At 42.8% G+C, this 21,271-nt stretch overlaps 1 protein-coding gene across 3 annotated transcripts in view; it reads right to left on the reverse strand.

Annotated features, from left to right (window-relative positions):
• The window catches only part of Atp6v1h (ATPase H+ transporting V1 subunit H), a 103,796-nt gene extending 89,239 nt beyond the window's left edge, over positions 1 to 14,557 (reverse strand). Inside the window, exons 1-6 of one of the 3 annotated variants that reach the window (XM_036178233.1) lie at positions 14,356 to 14,557; positions 12,265 to 12,408; positions 8,047 to 8,149; positions 7,244 to 7,333; positions 3,048 to 3,161; positions 679 to 783 (exon numbers count right to left, since the gene is read on the reverse strand). In XM_036178233.1, coding sequence (XP_036034126.1) covers positions 679 to 783; positions 3,048 to 3,161; positions 7,244 to 7,333; positions 8,047 to 8,149; positions 12,265 to 12,377 — 525 coding nt within the window. In that variant the 5' untranslated portion in view covers positions 12,378 to 12,408; positions 14,356 to 14,557. Of the gene's footprint in view, positions 1 to 678; positions 784 to 3,047; positions 3,162 to 7,243; positions 7,334 to 8,046; positions 8,150 to 12,264; positions 12,409 to 13,214; positions 13,413 to 14,355 lie in introns of those variants that run through there. The other 2 variants (XM_036178236.1, XM_036178235.1) reach the window with 2 other exon arrangements.
• Positions 14,558 to 21,271: the final 6,714 nt, after the last annotated feature.

The following is a 21,271-nucleotide window of genomic DNA, read 5'->3' on the forward strand; positions in this document are numbered from 1 at the left end:
CAACAGTGGGATTGGGCAATCCCAGACTTGCCCAAGGACAATTGGAAGCCTGGTACAAACTCTTGGCCAAGTCAAGGACAAGCAGATTGAAACTTCTCAGGCAGCACGCAAGACCAGTTTGTTTATTGTATAACCAGTTAAACAAGGAAGCCTAGTTAGGCGATCAAAAGGGCATAAGAGATCTCACTAGAAAATCTCCAGAGATTTCTCCCCAAAACCAGTATTTCTCATACAAATGTTGATGGTTCAAATACACAGGCCAAGGCAGAAGCCTGGAAGTCTCTGACCCCAGAGCCTGTTCACATGTGTCTCCCAGTGTACCATGTCTTCTATACAGAAACTTTCTGTGAGCACTCACTGAGCTGCCTCCTGCAGGTACCTTCAGTTCTTCGACTGTGTGATCCTGTAGCTGCCTAGAAGGAAGGTAAGTCCTGACTGCTTAAACACAAGGGCAAAAAACCACAAGTGGCAGAGAAGACAGAAGGTTTGAGTTGTAGCCAGTTAAAGAACAGTGAAGCATGCCATCACATCCAGCAGTAGCTAGGCTTACTTAGCAAGTACAAAGCGGAGTTACTTTAATAAAACACCTTTTGTAATTTAACATATTTACCATAAATAACATAGAACATGGATACTAATATTACATTTCTTTTGGATACTAAAAGAAATTTCTGTTACCTGTGAACTCAGCTGAGTTTTTATCCAATTGAAATAGTAATTTAAGTCACTGCCTTCCATCAGTTCTTTCCCCCAAGCTGCTAACTTGGCAATAATTCTTGCTGCCTGAAAATGAATAAGAAATACATCTGAATACCAATCTCATCCTATACCTAAGAGCAACCCCCGCATCACTTTGCTGAGTTGTTTTCCTAACACTCAAATCTGGGGGGTGGGGCAGCAGTGAGGGAGATTCACTTCTTAAAACTTATTTTAAAACAAAAACATTTACACTATATTTTAAAATATTTCCTTTAAAATGAACAAAATTTTGCTTCTGTGCTTTAAGAATTACATAGCATTCCCTAGATTATTTTGCATTTCAAAATAAGATTTGGAGCCAAGGAGGTTCTATAATCCCAGCACTTCAGTACTGGAGAGTCTGAGATAGGAGAATCAAACGTTTGAGACCAGCATGGGCTACATAGTTAAGAACTTGTCATTTAAAAGAAAAAAATTATAATAAGATTGGGGATTCATTTTAATTCTAGCACAACTTTCTTAAAATACAGTTGAAGGCTGGTAAAGATATCTTAGAAGGTAATGGTACTTACTAACAATCCTTACAATTGAATCCAATCATCAAAACACATGTGGCAAGAGAGAACCAACTGTCAGAAGTTCTCCTCTGACCTTCATTTGCACTGTGGCACATAAGCCATACAATAAATAAAGTCAACTGAGTTAAAAAGATTTCTATTTGGAACCCAGGGGCTGAAAATATATTAGCAGCACATGCGCAAGCAAATAGGAAATGGCAAGGAATGCCATCTGATATTTATACCCCAGCATAAGTTGGGGGTAACTACAACAGTGAATAATCCAACAACAGCTTGACCCTCCATTTGAAAACTTAACTAAAAGCAATTTAAGTTAAGAAGATAATTTAGGGGCTCCAGAAATATAGTTCAGTTGGTAGAGTACTTACTTGCCTAGCATTCAGGAAGCCCTCCATCTTGCATCATAAAATGGGTGTGGGAGCAGACCCCTGGTTTGGGGAGATAGGGGCAGGAGGATTTGTTGCTCAAGATCATTTTCAGCTATTTAGATAGTTGGAGGCCAGCCTGGGCTCCATGAGACTCAAGTCTTTAAAATTAAACAAAACAAATCAGAAAAAAAAAAAAAATTATCTGGGGTCTGGGAACATAGCTCAGCAATAGAGCACTTGCCTAATATGTGCCAGGCCCCAGAAAGACAACATCAAAATAGTTGATCTGGCTATGTCTTTATTATTAATAATGATATTCTAACTAGACCTACATCAACTTATAACATTATAGCATATTTAAACTAGAAAACAAGGCAATGGAAACAAGCTTCTACAACTGGAAAGAGGAAAATAAATTAATTGTTTTTTTTAAACATTATTTCTAGAAGTTATAGCTTTCTTGTGACTGCTTTTTGGAACTTTTTTTTAAACAAATGTCTATAACATATAAGGTAGACAAACATGCAAACTAGTTGCGTGTGGAAAAAGGGGTAGGGAAAGAATACGCTGGCATTGAAATGGAAGACATTTACTCAGGCTCCGGCAGCCCACTCCACAATGGAAACAGGCGGCTTGCTTGTGCAAAGACCCTTCCCTTAGCCTCTTTTTCATCTTTTCACTGACACTATGAAAGATTCTTCAGTGTTGGGGTTCCAACAATAGCTCTTAAATCAAGAGTTTCAAGATATTAAAAATAACCAATTAAAATAAAACAGTAGTTATTTGAAAACAAAATTTAATTTCTACATAGTAAAACGTGATTTTCTTTGCACATGTAAACTCATCATTTACACTGAAGCTAACAAACACATTCATCTATAAAATTTTATAACTGCATCAGACCAACACTAACTAGCTCCTTTACTTCAACAGCCTTCTTTATTTAGCACTATTAAGGAAAGTAGTCATTCCTCTGGGAACAGGCAAGTTATCATGTCACAACCAACCTGGGTGTGTTTCTTCTGTACACCAGTTTAAAAAATAAGCTCCCTTCTTATATGGTGTACGTGTATTGTGGTTTGAATATGAAATGTTTCCCACAGGCTCATGTGTTGAGCACTTGGTCTCAGCTGGTTGTACCATTTGGGGAAGTTCTAAAACCTTTACATGTCTCACTGGAATGGGGAGAAGTCACTGAGGGTAGGCTTCAAGTTTTATAACATGGCCCTGCTTCCTACCATGGAGCCACTTGCCTTGACCGCTATGATGGGTAATAATTCCTTAGAACTCTGAGCTGAAACAAATCTCTTCTCTCTGATGCTGCTTCTTGTCAGTTATTTTGTCATAGTAATAAGAAAAGAATAAAATATACTTAAAGCAGTGTGATCAACTCAAAATTTACCATATGAACAGTAAAGGGATCCTGGCGATTCAACATTGGCAGAAAGTATGGCCAGGCAGTGCTCTTACTTCGTTTTGCATAGTCAAAGAAAATGCTGACACGCTGGTGATTTTCCTAAAAGAAAAACAAGAACATAATAATTGTATACTGTTTCTCACCCACTTACTGTATATCCCATTAAGATATATGTTCAGCCAAATTTCTACGTAACCAAAATTCCTCTGGAAATCCTCCAACCCTTGAAAACCCCCTAGTCTTGCAGTTTGGGGGGGGGGGGGCTATAAAACACCACTGTCTTCTATGGTCCATGCTATTTTCTCAAACCCCAATTTAGTCAGATAGCTCTGTCTGACAGAAAATAAAGCTTGCATAATTTGGCCAAAGTTTGGGTAATGTTCTTTACTCTCATTCAATGGGATTAATAGGATCAAAAGGACTATAATATATATTTTTTCTCAGCTCTCACTGTCCTGACATTTCTACCTCCATCAAAGTATGAACAATCTGGCTTCCAACACTGTCCTGACATTTCTACCTCCATCAAAGTATAAACAATCTGGCTATTAAACAAAAGAAATAGAAAGTGGGAAGAGAATAAAACACCCAAAGTTAAGTACAGACTCAGAAACTCAAGACCAGCTTGGGCAACACAGTCTAAGATGCAATCTTAAAAAAGAGGCCACACTTGATGGTATACATCTATAATCCCCTGGGGGATAAAGCTTCGAGGCCAACCCTGGGCCACAAAGGTTTGAGGACAGCCTGGCCTTCATAGCAAGGCCCCAATGGAAGGGAGGAAGGGAAGGCAAAAGAAAGAAGAAGAGGTAGGAAGGGAGAGGAGGAAAGAATAAAGGAAGAGGAAGAAGAAGGGAGAAAGGGAAGGAAAAGAAAAGGAAAAAACAAGGCTTGAGAGTGAAGATCCATCGTAGAGCCCTTGCTTAGCATGTATGAAGCCCTGGGTTCAATCTCCAGCTAAAAATAAGTTGTAGGGTGCTTATCAGAGTGTAGATGAAACTTATTAGTAGTAGTCATAAATAAAGACTGCTTAATACATCTACTAAAAGAAACAGAGTAGTTAGTTAATGTTATTCATTAAGCAACTGCTGTTTACCCTGTGAGAAAAACCACTGTAAGAGTTTAAAGGGAGGGAACAGAAGGGGTGTGCATAGGCCTATGGAATGACCATGCAAGAAGAAGGGGGAGGAATAGGTGAAACCCACTTTTATTGGTACACGCCCCCATGCACATGTGCATATGGGCTTATGTAGCTACACCACAATTGTGCATAGATTGTGTGACCACGCTGCTCGCAGATTATGTGATCACGAAGCGCACAGATTATGTAGGATGTAAGATCCTAGGATGACAAAACATCTTGCCTGGCTACTGGACAGGGAATGCATGGTTATGTAGCTAGGTAAGTGGCTAGGAATTCTAACAGTTAACATACATGAGACCTGAAGAAGGAAGAGAAAAGAAAAACATGTTCAACTTGCAAAAGCAAGACCCAAGTCTATAATGCACATAAGAGATGAACCTAAAATAAAATTGTTCATCTGAAGCAGTGAGAAGCAAAGTGTAGGAAAAGCTATGAAGCCAAACTTTGTGACTCAGGCATGTAATCCAGCTAACTATTCATGAGGCTAAAACTGAAGGGTCACAAGTTCAAGGCCTGCCTAAACATACAATGAGTTCAAGGTGAGTCTAAGCAACTTAATAAGATTCTGTCTCAAAACAAAAAGTATAATCTAAAGGATGTGTGTGTGTGTGTGTGTGTGTGTGTGTGTGTGTAAATACACCTCATGATAAATTGCTTGCTTAGCCCTAGGTTCAATTCTCAGTACCACAAAAAATATGCAAAGAAGAGAGGGGAATTGGGAGGGAGTAGGGGTAGAAAAGTAGAAAGGGGGAAGGAAAGAGGAGTGGGGGAGGAAGAGGGGAAATAGGGAGGGGGAAGAGAGAGAGGGACAGGAAGAGGGAGAGAGGGAGGTGCAGGGAAAGGAAGAGGGAAATAGGGAGGGAAGAAGAGGGACAGACTGACTGACTTTAGGATGGCCAAGATGACAGACACACAGTTATAATCCCAGCATTCAGAAGACTAAGGAAGAACAACAACCTAGAGTTTAAAGTCATCCTGGGTTATGGAAGCAAGATCTTGTCTCAAGAAAACAAAACAAGAAAGTAATCAAACTAGACCATCTAAGATCCAGAGATGTCTGGATCACTCCTGTAGTCTCAGTATTTGGAATGCTAAGCAGAGGACTGCCATGAATTCAAGGCAACACAGTGAATCACAGACCAGAGACACAAAAAGAGATCCTGTCTTAAAAAGCCAAACAATAACAACAAAATTAGACTACAAAATAAATTTTACCATGCAAAACAATATCATAAGCATAGACAAAATTAAAATACAAACTGGTAAAAACTGTACTACATATACAGGTATACCTTTCAAGGGTTTATAATGAACTCTTCAAGTTTAAGAAAAGAAAGACTTAAGGCTGGAGGATAAGTGTGAATGGAAGGCAAGGGGGATGAAATGAGGTTACAGACCATTCTTAAGTGCAAGCTGCCTATATAGGGCTAACTTTCTGGAAACATGCTAAGTTTCACACTCTCAAAATCAATTAAATAACAAGGATTAGAGGAAAGTGAGGTAGGATGTAAATAGAATCAAATGATTCTTTTCAGAAAAATAATACACCGAGTTTGAAGGAAACTTGACCACAATACTGACAACACATTTCATGTTAAAGACAAAGACCTGCAAATACTGAACTCTAGGTAATAAGCTTGAGCTTCAATGTATAAAGGGATCAGGAACTCTAAAATTACATTCTGAGTTATAATGAGGATAACAAGTAAATCCATAAACTGAGAAGAGAAGCACAATGTTGCTGCCTCACTGAAAGTTACAAATAGGAGCAAAACTCTAGTGTTGATGTGAAAATAAAGGAGGCATCTATAAACGATAAACTATGAGTTCACACTGGTATTTGTCTAACAACAAAGGACACAGGTGTTTCATATGTATACATGTACCTAACAGTACAGTCTACACACCAACTCATATGTGTCCTGTGCCACATCCAGTCCCACAAAATAACCAAGGCAGATCATAATATCCCTGCCTTCCTTAACCTTCCTATCTTAAAGACTAAGTGTGCAGAAAGATGAGACAGGGCTGCATCAACCCAAGATTGTTATTATAAAATAATTATCTCCCTAAAAACCTGGTGGCCCCTAGCAACTGAGCCATTCTTCCTCATTTATAGATCCCTAATAATGGCCACTATATATGTCAGAAACCAGGCCATGAGTATGTAGGATTTTTTCTTATAAGCTGGTAAGAGCACTCTTTAAGGGCCCAAACTATCACTTTTCTCCCAGTGTCTCTTCTCCACCTGTTCTAAGAGGAGAAAGTTGAACCTAGGTCCTTCCACAGGCTAAAGAAGCCCTTTACAAGTGGGCTAAATCCTCAAGCCTCTTTACAACTCTTGAGACACTAACTTGAATAGATGAAGGACTCATCTCATTAATCCTGCTCTACAAATTAAGCCAATATTAAAAATTATTACTAGGCCCTTCTAAACTCACAAGCAATTAAATCAGTAATCAGAATGTTATGCAACTGAAATTTTCAGATTATACATAAAACTGTCTCAAAGGAACTGAAGCACTTTTCCTGTTCCTGGCCTAGACCAAAAAGCATCAAAAGCTGGTGATGACTGGAGCCTCAGGGTTTCAGTAGATTGTGTTGGTATTCAATCAAGAGGCAGGGCTGAGCTATATGTAGATAAGCAGAGGACTTACCTTGCATGCATGAGGCTCTAGGTTCAATGCCCAGTTCAACCAAAAAGAAAGAGAAAAAAACTTTGAACTGATTTCAGGAAAATACAAGTGTAATTCCTTGGTATTGTGAAAATGAAAATAAGTTTTGTGTAAGTACTTCCACCATTAACACTACTAGTAAAGTAAGAAAATGTGTCATGGGTTGGGAATTTAGCTCAGTGGTAGAGCACTTGCCTAACAAGTGCAAGGCCCAGGTTCGATCCTCAGCTCAAAAAAAAAAGAAAGAAAAAAGAAAATGTGTCATGCTCTAGAAGAGAATCACTAAGTGAAACCTTCCAAAACTGCTGTTACTGTAAAGTATGAAATAGCAAAGTCCTCAAAGGTATTAGGAATATACCTACCTGCAGCATATCATCAACCATGGTTAGTATATACTGCACTGTCTGTTCTTTGGAGATGTGTGTCATCAGATTTATAAATGTTTTAGCACACTGCAAAACACAAAATTAATGTTATTGTTCTCTTCTTTTTTTTTTAATTTTTAAACAGGGTTTCACCATGTAACCTTCACTGTCCTGGTACTCACTGTGTAGCATAGACTGGCCACAAGCTCACAGAGATTCCCCTCCCTCTGCCTCCCAAGTACTGGGGACATATACTACCACACCAGCACATTATTTTCATTTGTCAATAATTTTAATGGAAACATTAAACATCATTATGATGAGACTGGAGAACTTTACCATGACTTATATCAGACTTTTGACTGTTTTCTAGTGATAAGCTTTAAAATAGTTACTGTTTTCAAATACACACACCTAGCAATTATTACTCTTCATTACTCAGAACAGTGTAACACTTTATAGACAATTTTTAAATATTATTTACTCATTTTTTTAGACTAACTTGGATATAGCTCACTGGTAGAACACTTGCTTAGCAAGCCAAAAAACCCATGGATTTTATCCCTATCATGGAAAAAGTACTGTTATTACTAATATTAATGTGAGTAACATATGTATAGTACTAAAGGTTTCTTAGCATTTTAGTTTTTATGCTGCAGTTGGAGGCTGGAGGTTGAATCCATGGTCTTCCTTGTGCATGCTAACTACATACTCTACCACTTCAACTACACCTCAGCCCTTTCCAGACTTTGTAATGACAGGGAAACACGTGCTTATTATAAAATAAGTGTAAGGATCACCTGGCTGCCTTCACTCTGAAGCATCTCTTGCTTCTCCTCGGAACTTCTTTTCATTTCAAACCTTTGAATAAATTCACAATCTTCAGCAGAAATCATTTGCCCCCTAGGAAGCAAGAACAATTATTCTATTTAGTAAGTACCAAGCAGCCATTGTGAGTGACACAGAAATTCCTAATACTTTTCCTTTCTCCTTATAAGCTCAAGAAAATTATAGGCCATTGTTTTGTACTAGGTTCCTTCACGTGGACCCTGCAGAACTAACTAAAGAGTCTAACACAACCAGAAATGATAGCAGACTAATTTTCCCAATGGCGTAGTTTCAATGAACATAATAAGGAGCATTCTGTGCTTAAATGCTAATATAAATAAATAAATAAATAAATAAATAGAAAAATAAACAAATACACAAACACCTGACTAACCTAACTATAACCAATTCTGCTATTCTGGCTCTCTATCCCCACCTTACAACAGTAACCCAGAATGAGGACTGAACTTTCTGACCTTCATTTCTGCTTTTCTTGCCTTTCTATTAAACTCCTCTGGCCGGCCCATCAGAAAACACTGCATTTTATGAAATAGTATTGTCTGACTGTAAAAACACGAAGGGAACTAAGTAACATCTTTTAATTTGTTGAAAATTGTCTTTTGATAGCTAAGAGCCTTGTCATCATTCAAAAGTTTAGTTCTAACACTACTTTATCTAAGCAAAATAGGAACAATAACCACCTGACTTTGTACAGAGGACAGAACTACATAATCCAAGACACAGTTAATACAGCACCTTACCCACTGTAAGGATTCAATAAAATGTCGCCTCTTGCTTTTATTCAGTCTCCTTAGTTCCTCTCTACCCCAAACCCAACATATTTACTTGGCCTTCAAATTCATTATTCCCAAAACCACTTTATAGTGACCTTCTACAGTCATTTCCTGACATTTTTTGTCTTCCAATTGAGAATATGGTTATCCTCCCTCTCTTTGAAAAGTAACCTCTCCTTAGCCAGGCATAGTGACACACGCCTTTAATCCTAGCACTGGGAGGCAGAGGCAGAGGCAGAGGCAGTATGGTCTATATAATGAGTTTCAGGACAGCCAGAACTGCACAGTAAGACCCTGTCTTGAAAAAGAACCAAAAAAAAAAAAAAGGAAAGAAAAAAGAAAAATAACCTCTCTACTCTGACCTCTGTTCTTCATGGAGTCATCCCACTTCCTGTTCTCTTCCCAGTGGAGGTCCTTCACCACTGATTTTTTGTTCTTCACAGTTTGCATCCAACAATTAATCCTTGAAATTCTGCTTTTCTTCCTCAACTCCTTTCTTCTAGAGATTCAAGTCAAGAGAGCTCAATCTTCCTCTCTCCACTAAATCATCTCCAGCTATCTCTTATTTCCAAGTAGAAAAAAATTCAACATCATCACCACTGAACCTGTCATCTGCTATTCCAAGCTGGCTTAACCTTCCAGCTGCTCCATTCATCAAGGACTCAGATATGTCACAATAACCACCACCACCACCCTCAAATCCTAAGGTCTAAATCCAGACCCTCCTTGATAAGACAAGACAGTAGAACAGCCCTTCAAGTGTCCATATGATTCACTTCAGAACACATACACCCCCTAAAAGAAACTCAACCACAAGCTCTTTGAAGCCTCCAAGCACCCACACATTCAGGCCTGAGCTCTCTAACCTGGGCTCCCTGCACTGCAGTTTCCATTCCCTCCGCTTAGATAACTACTGTGAGACTTTCCATGTGCTCTGTGAAGACCTCCCCAATGCTCCTAGACAGCTGTTTCTTCCTTCTTAGTTATATACACTTCCACTTGCTTTATATCTATATATGTGTGCACATATGTGTCACATGTCTTCATTTAACATTTACATAGTTTATTATTTAAATCATCAAAGATCTGTTTCTACATTAGGCATTAGGAGTTTAAAAGCAAGGTTAGAGTATTATGATTTTTGTATCCTTAACACATACTTTTGCTGGATTTCTGTCTGACTAGGCCAAACCCATTCCCACTGTTTTTGTTTGTTTTTTGTACTGCCTAGTTTAGTAAAAGCTTAATCAAACACAAATACATTTTTTAATATTGTATTTTCATGGCATGTTGAAGGGCAAACGAATGCTGAATGACCTTTTGGTACCAGGTAACTCTCCCACAGGTTTATATGTCCTCTGTAAGATGTCTATCCACTGGTCAGATCCACTGATCATGTATGTCATGTTCAGCCTGTAACTGCTCTTTCAGGAAAGACACTTTATACCCACTAGTGTCCCACATCAGAAGGCTCAAGAACAGACATCTGGTTATATATCATGAACATTTGCACATAAACATTCAGAGCAAAGGGGGCTTATAAAAGGAATCTATAACACAGACAACAAAATGAAGTTCAGAACTAGGAAAAAGGAAAACAAGATGTATGTAGCACCAAGGCCTCAGGACTGGAAAATTACACAACTGAAAAATCTCCATGTAACTCAAAGCACTCCACAGCCAAGCCAGAGAAAGTTCTGCTGCACTGCCAGTGCTTTATGATCAACACTCTTCTGTTTGCACTACAAACAGAGCCAGGCTCTGCAACCACGCAACTCCTTGTCCTCTAATCTAAGACTTTCTGGACTAAAGAAATCAGGAGCTCAGAAGATTTAAATAACTTCACATTGATGAGCGGGAAAAACATCACTAAGTCTTTCCTCCAGCCGTCCTCTGGCGACTGGCCTCACAATAAGCCATGTCCTCAAAATAGAAGTCATTCTAGACATGTTTTACCCACACACATTAAACTGAGCACTAACTTTCTCAAATATGCCCAATTCTGACCACTCCAACAACCTTAACACTACCACTACAGATTCTCCCCATGTCTAAGCTACTTCCCTTCCCCACCAAGTAGTGAACTGGATCATCTATTGCAGGCCAAGAACCGCAGCAGCCTGAGCAGTGCTTTTAAAAAGAACAGTGGTACTCTTGGTGGTACTGTGTATCCCACATTCACACCCACTATACAAGCACTCTATAACTGAGCTCCTCCAGCTCCAAATAAATGTTAAACTTTGTTCCTTGTACCCCCATGATGATAGTGACCGTTTTGAAAATGGCAACTCTGGAACACAAACTGCCATCTGCAAGCAACTATCACTTTCATGAGTTGCATATATTGACTCTCTTACATTGACCTTCAAATATATTGTGGGTTTCATGGCTTAAGAATCCTCTTGAAAAGCACCAAGTGGCAGGAACAGACCCAACTCCTCCCAAGGGCACATAGGTACCCCTGCCTTGCTGTGAGCTTCAGCTCCACCACTGCTTGCCGCCAAACTATAAATAACTTCCAGCACAATCGTTGCCTTTAAGACAGTGTCTGTTGTATCTGCACAGGTCCTCTTTTTTGCAACATGGTCAAATAGCATTCCTCCTTGAAAACTTCAGGCAACTTCTGATGGTAGAATTAGCTACCCTTTCCTGTACACTCACAAGCCCTTCCACAGCTTCCTACCATCGCCGATAACAATGAAGTAAAGGTCTGTTCTGATACTATGAGTTCCTTCCAGACACTACTTTATGTAACCTTTGTGTAGACAAGAAAAATAAATTAGCAACAGATTTGCTCAATTGATTTTTCAATGTGCATATCCAAATCTGATCCTCAGAATTTCAGTTATAAATACGCCAAAATAAACCCACATGAAATAAAAGACAATGATGAAATATTATCAAGAATAAACGAGGACCAGTGAGATGTCTCAGAGGGTAAAGGCACCTGCCACTCAAGCCTGGCAACCTGGGTTTGATCCCCAGTACCTAATGACAGGAGAGAACCAGTTCTCATACAGTTATCCTCTGACCTGCAAAGGTCAGCACACAGACGGTGTTTCACAACCATCTGTAACTACAGTTCCAGGGTATCTGAGACCTACCTTCTAATCTCTGAAGGCACCAGCATGCATGTGGTACACATACATACATGCAGGCAAAACAGTCATGCACACAAAATAAAATAAAATAAAATAACCACCATAATAATAGTAACTGCTCTACTTCCCCAAGCTGTTCCTATCACACCAGGAGGCTCCAGCTATCTGTGGAGAGCAGGAAATGTTTCTTCCACAATTAGTATTTTTCCAGTATTTCTCTCATAGAAGCATGACCATGAAAAAGGCTGATGAATAAGCACATGACATTCATGATTCAAAGCAAACCAGTACTTACTGGAGATAAGACTGCCAGTTGACTTTGTTGGCACGAACTTCGGCAGCCTTGGCTGCAATGATGTTAGTTGGGACGGCAGCATCCACAGCACCACGAATGTCCATTTTGGTCATCTAATATGCTAGTGAATGTTTCTCCACAGATCTTCAATTTACAGTCAAGATACAAACAGAAGAGCAGGCATTATATTTTAACTACTAGTATTAATATAATTATATTAATTTCATTTAACTTAAATATTAAACATCCTAAGACTGTACAACATTAACATATTTCAAATCTTGTCCACAGCCCCATAAAAGGGCTTTCTATTGGCTTTTTCTTTTAGGAACGAGCTTTTAATTATTAGCCTTAATATACAGTGAGACTTTTTAAATGACCATTTAAGAGACTGACAGCAAATTTGGAATTAAATAGAATATTAAGTAAGACTCTTTGACCACCACTGGTGCAATCATACCCAGTGCTTTGAATATGCTAATAGCAACCCAACAATACACTACTTTAAATCTATTAAATCACATTCCATTCTCTTCTACAGAAAATGCTATTAAATACAGATAAATGTGAAGTATGGCATTTTATTGGCATCTATTATGCTTCATTTTGAAGAGCCATATTAACTCCTTTCTTTAAAATTGCTGGTTCAAAATAAAATACACCAAGTGGCATGGTAAATTTTCAGAAACAGTGCCTTCCTTTCCAACAAAAATTGACCAACATTTTCAAAATCAATACTGAGAGAAATTTCTCGAACAAATTGGGCATAGTGAACAACGGGAGTCTAGTCTAACAAGAAAAATGCACAATAATGAGCTTCTTAAAAAAATCCTCAGTCATCAACTTACAGATAAAATCGTACACCTCTTTTTACCACAATACAAAAGCCTAACATCCCATTCCCAAAATTTATGTTCTTGCTCACAACCATAGGGAAGTAAAAATCATACCCAAATTCTATTCCGCGTCCCCACTCTGCTTAGTCAGTGTGGAACTTAAATTTCTCTATGTGGGATCTTGGTGCCTAAACAAGCAAGGTTGGCGCAGACTGCAGGTCCCAGACAAAACCGTCTAGGTCCGGGAGAGGCTGGAACCCGGGGTCACGGCGCCGCCTTCCGGAGTGGCCCCGGCCTGCCCGGCCCCCAGCCTGCCCGGCCCCCCGGCCTGCCCGCCCCCGGCCCCCGGCCCCCCCCGGCCCGCCCGCCCCCCGGCCCCCAGCCTGCCCCGGCCTGCCCGCCCCCGGCCCCCAGCCCCCGGCCCGCCCCGGCCTGCCCGCCCCGGCCCCCCTGCCCCTGGCCCCCAGCCTGCCCCAGACCCCCGGCCCCCGGCCTGCCCGCCCCCGGCCTGCCCGCCCCCGGTCCCCGGCCCGCCCGGCCCCCGGCCTCCCGGTCCCCGGCCTGCCCGCCCCGGCCCCCCGGCCTCCCGGTCCCCGGCCTGCTCCGGCCCCCCGGTCCCCGGCCTGCCCGCCCCCGGCCCCCCCGGCCCCCGGCCTGCCCGCCCCCGGTCCCCGGCCCGCCCCGGCCCCCCCGGCCCCCGGCCTGCCCGCCCCCGGCCTGCCCCGGCCCCCGGCCTGCCCGCCCCCGGTCCCCGGCCCGGCCCGCCCCCGGCCCACGGCCTGCCCCGGGCCTGCCCGCCCCCGGCCCCCCGGCCCGCCCCGGCCCCCCGGCCCCCGGCCCGCCCCGGCCCCCCCGGCCCCCGGCCTGCCCGCCCCCGGCCCCCGGCCTGCCCGCCCCGGTCCCCGGCCCGGCCCGCCCCCGGCCCACGGCCTGCCCGCCCCGGCCCCCGGCCCGCCCCGGCCCCCCTGCCCCCGGCCCCCGGTCCCCGGCCCCCCCGGCCTGCCCGCCCCCGGTCCCCGGCCCGCCCGGCCCCCCGGCCTCCCGGTCCCCGCCCCGGCCCCCCCCCGGCCCCCGGCCTGCCCGCCCCCGGTCCCCGGCCCGCCCGGCCCCCCGGCCTCCCGGTCCCCGGCCTGCCCCGGCCCCCCGGTCCCCGGCCTGCCCGCCCCGGCCCCCCTGCCCCCGGTCCCCGGCCTGCCCGCCCCCGCGCGCTCTGCAGTTCCTCCTCCGGGAAGGCCTTGCGGTTCTGCAGACCTACCCGGCCCGCAGGGAAAGCAGCCGGTCCTGAACAGCCGCGGGGACGCGAGGGCCGCACGGGCGGGCAGGCGCCTGTCGAGCTCCCAGGCTCGGCGGCCACCGGAGAGACCGCGGGAGACGTTAAGAGATCACTCTGAGGAAGCCGAAACAGCTGCAAAGTGACAGCAGCTTCTGGCACGTGAGCACAGGCACGTGACCTAGCGGAGTGTGGAAGCCCATAGGGCCCAAAACAGCTGGGAGCTGGGAGCGCGCACTGAGGCACCCTGTGCAGGCCTTGTGTGTTCCAGATGCCCAGAGCCCTCGGCCCTGCAGGCCACCAAAGAGGCCAAAAATCCCATCATCAGTATTCAGGGAAGTTTAATTTACGACCTTTGAGCTTGGAGTTTGTTGAATTGACCGTCTCACTGAATCTGGCACTCATACTCAGAGTTTAAGTATAAACCTGAGTCTGAAAAATGAATCATAGGCCCAAGGTTCTAGAAGTCTATCTAACTTCAGTCTCTCCGCTTGTGGTGTTTTATCTCACAACTTGCCCTCAGCCCAAGTTTTCTCCCAGGAGGGCCTGAGCTGCCCTCTGTCCTCAGGTTACACGGAAGTCTATATAATAGCGTTTGGAGAGGGGTAAAAGCACACAAAGGAATGTATAAAAAGTAACCAGTATATTTCTACTTTAAAAAAAAAAAAAAAAAAGTTGTTGAGGATTTAGCTCAGTGGTAGAGCGCTTGCCTAGCAAGCGCAAGGCCCTAGGTTCGATCCTCAGCTAAAAATAAATAAATAAATAAATGATATTAGGCCGGGCAGTGGTGGTGCACACCTGTAATCCCAGCACTCGGGAGGCGGAGCTAGGCGGATCTCTGAGAGTTCAAAGCCAGCCTGGGCTACCAAGTGAGTTCCAGGAAAGGCGCAAAGCTACACAGGGAAACCCTGACTAGAAAAAAAAAAAAAAAAAAAAAAAGTTGAAGTCAGGTTTTAAAAATCCATCACAAGCCAAAATCATGCATGGCTATAAAGAATAATAGTCTAGAAGATTATATTGATTTTCTATCAATACTAAAACAAATTACCACAATCTGAGTGGCTTAAATCAAGCATAAATTCATCATTTTATAGTGTGTGGGTCAGAAGTCCAGAAGAATCGGTCTCTCCCTGCTGAACAGCTTTAGGCTGGAATGAGTTTATACTCCAGGCTCAGGAAAGTACTCTCCTACCCACTCCAGTTCGCAAAGGCTCATGAGGCCTTTTCTCAGTGGTCGAAGTCACCATCACCGTGTCTGCCCTTCTCTGACCACAGCTCAAAGAAGTATCCAAGCTTTACCTGAGTAATCCAAGCAACTCTCCTGATCCTTAAACTATTCACATCTTCAGCTTGTGATCCCCTTTGCCAAGTAAGTTGATTATTTTCACAGGTTCACTAGGTTAGAACACGGGCCTATTATTCTGTCAGAAATTAGATGGAAGGATACACCCTAATTTAATGTAAATTGCTGAATAACAATACAAAAGGGCCCATATCTTATACCTTACATAATATGTCTTATTTTTCTGGAAAGGAAAAATGTTATCTTTGTTTTTAGCTATATTGGGAGTTCAACACAGGACTTCCTTGTGAGAGGCAAGCAGAAGTAAAACAATGTTACCTTTTAAAATTGGGAGTACAGGACCATGCAAAGGGCTCAGCTGGTAAACAATGGGTTTTACAGGGCTGGAGAGATGGCTCAGGGGTTAAGAGTACTGACTTTTCTTCCAGAGGATGGGGAGTTCAATTCCAGCATCCACATGGCAGCTCACACCTGTCTAGAACATCTGTCTATAACTGCAGTTTCAGGGGATCCCCATACCCATGGCAAAAACACAAATGCACATAAAAGTAAAATAAAATATATGCCAGGGGGTGGTGGTGCACGCCTTTAATCCCAGCACTGGGGAGGCAGAGCCAGGTGGATCTCTGTGAGTTCAAGGCCAGCCTGGTCTACAGAGTGAGATCCAGGACAGGCACCAAAACTACACAGAGAAAGCCTGTCTCGAAAAAACACAAAACAAAAGAACAATGGGTTTTACCACCAAATCCAACCATTGAGTTCAACCCCCAGACCCACAAAATGGAAGGTGATAGCATGCTCTCTGAGAGTTGTCCTCTGAGCTCCATTCACTCAATGCTCAGCTAGCATGCCCACACCCATTCACAAGAAGTACATAAATAAAACTTGAATGTAATTTTTTAACTGAGTAGTGAAGGCAGCATGCCTGCAATCCTGACGCCTGGGCAAAAAGAGGAAATTTGGCAAGTAGAAGCCAGCCTGGGCTTCACAATATGAACCCTCTCAAAGAAACAACAAATAGCAAGTGCTTATAAGATAATCCTTATACTACTTACTTGAAACTTGACTGATCTTATGAATTAAGTCCCTTTTTCTAGAAGGTTGTCTAGCGATCGAAACAATGCCGAACACTCATCCTAACAATGAGCTACACCCCTAGCCCAAGGGAACTACAAAAACTATAGCCCGCACTGAAGATTTGCTTAACAAGAAAATACTAGAATTGACCGAATAACCACTTAGTAAAATAACTCACTGATAGCAAACCTACAGGTTTCAAAGCTGTTTGCATTAACTGTCTTGAAAATGCAGGACATGTTTTAGAGGTTCTCAGAGTGGGGGACCTAGCTCTCAAGGTTGAAACTGGGACTTTGCGAGTTGCTACTACAATAGTGAGAGAGTGCTACTGATACTTGATACCCAGAGACCACTGATGGTAAGTGGAAAGCATGTCAACAGCACACCATGTTCAAGATTATTCCTGGCCTCCAATGTCAGCATTAACCCTAGGGGAAAAGCAAGTCAGTAATTCTTGCTTTTTCATCTTGCTAATTCATCTATCATTACAAATAAGAAAGTAAATTCTAAACTGTGCAGGGAACATGGCCTTGCTATTACAAAATCACATCATTATGAAGTGAAGCCTAGAACTTCCAAAAGTATCTACCCAAATTTTCAGTGTATGCACTCCATAACCCAAAAGTCAGACCTTCAGTATTCCCTTCTATGGAATCATTAGCATCAGTGTGTGAAGATGAATGTATAGGAATTTCAGTGCAATTTTTTTTGTTTTGTCTTATTGAAATAAAATAAAATTTTTCATAAAATATGTTCTGATTCAGTTTCCCCTCTCCCAAATCTTTCCAGATCCTCCCCACTCATATAAATCCACATTCTTTCTTGCTCTATCTCATTAGGAAACAAAAGGAATATAATAATAATAATAATAATAATAATAATAATAATAATAATAAAAAACAACTAATGAGGGGACTGGAGAGATGGCTCAGAAGTTAAGAGCACTGGCTGCTCTTCCAAAGGTCCTGAGTTCAATTTCCAGCAACCACATGGTGGCTCACAACTACCTATAATGAGGTCTGGTGCCCCCTTCTGGCACACAGGCAGTGCAGGCAGAACACTGTATACATAATAAATAAATAAGCCTTTTAAAAATAATAATAATAATAATAATAATAATAATAATATACTAATGATAAAATACAAACAAACCTGCTGGTGGTGGCGCACACCTGTAATGCCAGCACTTAGGAGGCAGAGCCAGGTGGATCTCTGTGAGTTCAAGGCCAGCCTGGGCTACCAAGTGAGTTCCAGGAAAGGCTCAAAGCTACACAGAGAAACCCTGTCTCAAAAAACTAAAAAAAAAAAAAAAAAAATACAAACAAACCTGATAAGATAAAAACTAAAAACAAATAAACCAACAGAGAAAAAAGAAAGGAAACAAAGAAAAATCACAAGAAACAAGAGATGTGCAGAGAACACACAGAAATCCAATAAGGACAAAAAAAAAAAAAAAACAGAGACCATAATATAGAAGCAAAAGATGTGTAAAGGAAAAAAATACACAGAGAAAGCATTCTGAGAAAAATAGAGTCAAAAAATACCATTCAGTTCATTTTGTGTTAGCCATCTGCTCCTGGGCATGGGGCCTGACCTGAAGTGTGGTTTGTACACCCTATTAAAGAAAGTTAATTTTTCCTTTGTGAGTAGTAATGAATTGGAGAAAGTTTCTGGGTTAGGGATGGGACCTTGTATCTGTTTCCCCTCTTATCACTGGAACCCCATCTGGCTTAGGCATGTGCATGCTGCCACAGTCTCTGTGAGTTCATATGTATATCAGTCCTCTTGAGTCTAGAAGGTCTTGTTTCTTTGGCATCTTCTATCAACACTGGGTTTCACAATATTTCTGCCTCCTTTTCTGCAGTTCCCTGAGCCCTGAGTCCTGAAGGGAGAGAAGTGATGTAGGAACTGAATGTTCCAAGGTCTCTCACTCTCTACTTTGTTCAGTTGTGGGTCTCTATCTCAGCTAGGGTTTCTCTTGCTGGGACAAAACACCATGACCAAAAAGATAGTTGGGGAGGAAAGGGTTTACTCAGCTTACACTTCCACGCTGCTGTTCATCACCAAAAGAAGTCAGGACAGGAACTCAATCAGGGCAGCAACCTGGAGGAAAGAGCTAATGCAGAGGCTATGGATGGGTGCTGCTTACTGGCTTCCTCCCTCTGGCTTGCTCTTATAGAATCCAAGAACCCCAGACCAGGGATAGCTCTACCAACAATAGGCTGGGCCCTTCGCCATTGATCACTAATTGAGGAAATAAATGCCTTACAGCTGGATCTCATGGACACATTTTCTCAATTGAAGCTCCTTCTTCTCTGATGATTCTAGCTTGTGTCAAGTTGACACAAAACCAGCCAGTACAGTCTCTGAAGCTTCTTCGATGACCACTGAGCAAGACATTGATCTTTGAGTAGAGATGAATGTAATTCAGGGTAAATTTATTGCTAGGTTACTTTAGTAGAGCAGTAGTAAGTGGTTTTCCCCTAGGTACATGACCTATCAAGTCTCAGGTCCTTCTGAGTCTATAGGACACTCAGATAGTGTCAAGCTTGGGCTCCACCTCATGGAATAGGCCTTGAATCCAATCAGAGAATGGTTGATTACTCCTACAACTTTTGTGCCACTATAGTAGCAGCATATTTTGCAGACAGCTGTTGTGTGACAACACTTTTAGGGGGAAGATGTTACACACATGTCTACTCATCCCAGATATGGAGCCCATGACAGATGAAAGCATGAATACCACCAAAGTCCAACTTAGTGAACCAATGGATTTTACTGCAGTTACTTAAGGAATATGGGTGAGGGATTACTTATTGGAGCAGAAATGACTCACAAGTCTGAATGTAGCCATTATGAGACCATTAGTTCTGCTCCTTGCGAGCTGCCTATTTTTCCTTTATGGTTCTTAGTTGTTCTTTTGCAGAGCTGCTAGCTAAGTCATGCTGGGATCAAGAATAATGGGCCTTGGCAGTTCGTGTTCCTGGAGTTGTGTCCATGCCAATGGATGCCCACATGCTCTAGAAAAGAATTTGACATTGCTGCTGCCATTGTTGCTGTTATAACAGTGACAACCACCACTACTACTGTTTCTGGGATTGCCATTTCATAATTGATTACTACAGCTAGCACAGTGGAGCCCCTGGTAGCAAAAGTAGCTACCACAGTTAATTAATCTTTCATTCTATTGGGCATGACAAATTTAAATCAATAGTTATATACATTTTGAATGGCTGTGAAAGTTATAAATTTACAAACTCAAGTTTCATTTGCTCTCAGGATACCATCTTACAAGGACTCCAATTTGCAGTAAGACTCATTAAGGAAGGGAATGGCTCAGTTGCCTTTAGACTACCAGCTATGGGTGAATTAAGACTTCTGTTGGTCTTTTCTGTGTCGAATACACAGATTGCAAGCCCAGAGCCACTTAGAGATCTTTGGCAACAGTTAACTCTACAGCTCTCACAGGATTGAGCCTGTATGATAATGAGTATTTAGAGATGGGTAATGCCTTGGGGTGGGGGGGTGGCACTCACCAACCTAAGACAGACCACCTATGTGGTCTGGACAGGTTTCTCCATGACGGGTAAGGTGACCTGCTGACGTCCCACACAACCTAAGTCAGAAGCTCATTTTTTAGTAATAGGAGGGGACTTGTAGGGCCCTGGCTCCCCTTTTGTGTAACTGTTGCATTGCTTGCTCACCTTGACCTTGATATCTTCCCTGTGAGATTCCACCCTCCTGAATGCTTAAGGGAAGCTCCTTGTCTGTGTATCCAGCACATTGGGCATTAACAGCTTAGATGCAAGATTATAAAACATCAGAAGCAGGGTTGGGGGTTTGGAGATTTAGCCCAGTGGTAGAGAGCACTGACCTAGTAAGCGCAAGGTTTGGGGTTCAATCCTCAGCTCAAAAAAAAAAAAAATCAGAAGCAAACTTCTGCCCCAAACTTCTGCCCACCGGGTTGTCCCATTGTGCTGAATGGCATTCGGCCTTAAGGAGGACGAGGAGGAGGAGGAGGAGGAGGAGGAGGAGGAGGAGGAGGAGGAGAAGAAGAAGAAGGAGAAGAAGAAGAAGAAGAAGAAGAAGAAGAAGAAGAAGAAGAAGGAATCAAGCTCATGATGGGGAAATCCACAGAGAGAGCTGACTGGTACTAGTTGGAGCTCACTGACTCTGGACTGACAGCCCGGGAACCTGCACAGGACCGAACTAGACCCGCTGAATGTGGGTGACAGTTGTGTGGCTTGATCTGCTTGTGGGGTCCCTGGCAGCAGGACCAGGACTTATCCCAGGTGCATGAACTGGCTTTTTGGAGCCCACTCCCTGTGATGGGATATCTTGCTCAGCCTTGATACAATGGGGGAGGGGTTAGGCTGTCCTTCAACTTGGTATGCCAGACTTTGTTGACTACCATGGGAGGCCGTACCCATTCTGAGGAGTGGATAGGGGTAGAGTGGGAGGGAGATAAGGAGGTGGGAGAAGGGGAGGGAGGCGGAACTAGGGTTGGTATGCAAAATGAAA

This window comes from Onychomys torridus, chromosome 2, assembly GCF_903995425.1.
Source record: "Onychomys torridus chromosome 2, mOncTor1.1, whole genome shotgun sequence".
Lineage (NCBI taxonomy): Eukaryota > Metazoa > Chordata > Mammalia > Rodentia > Cricetidae > Onychomys > Onychomys torridus.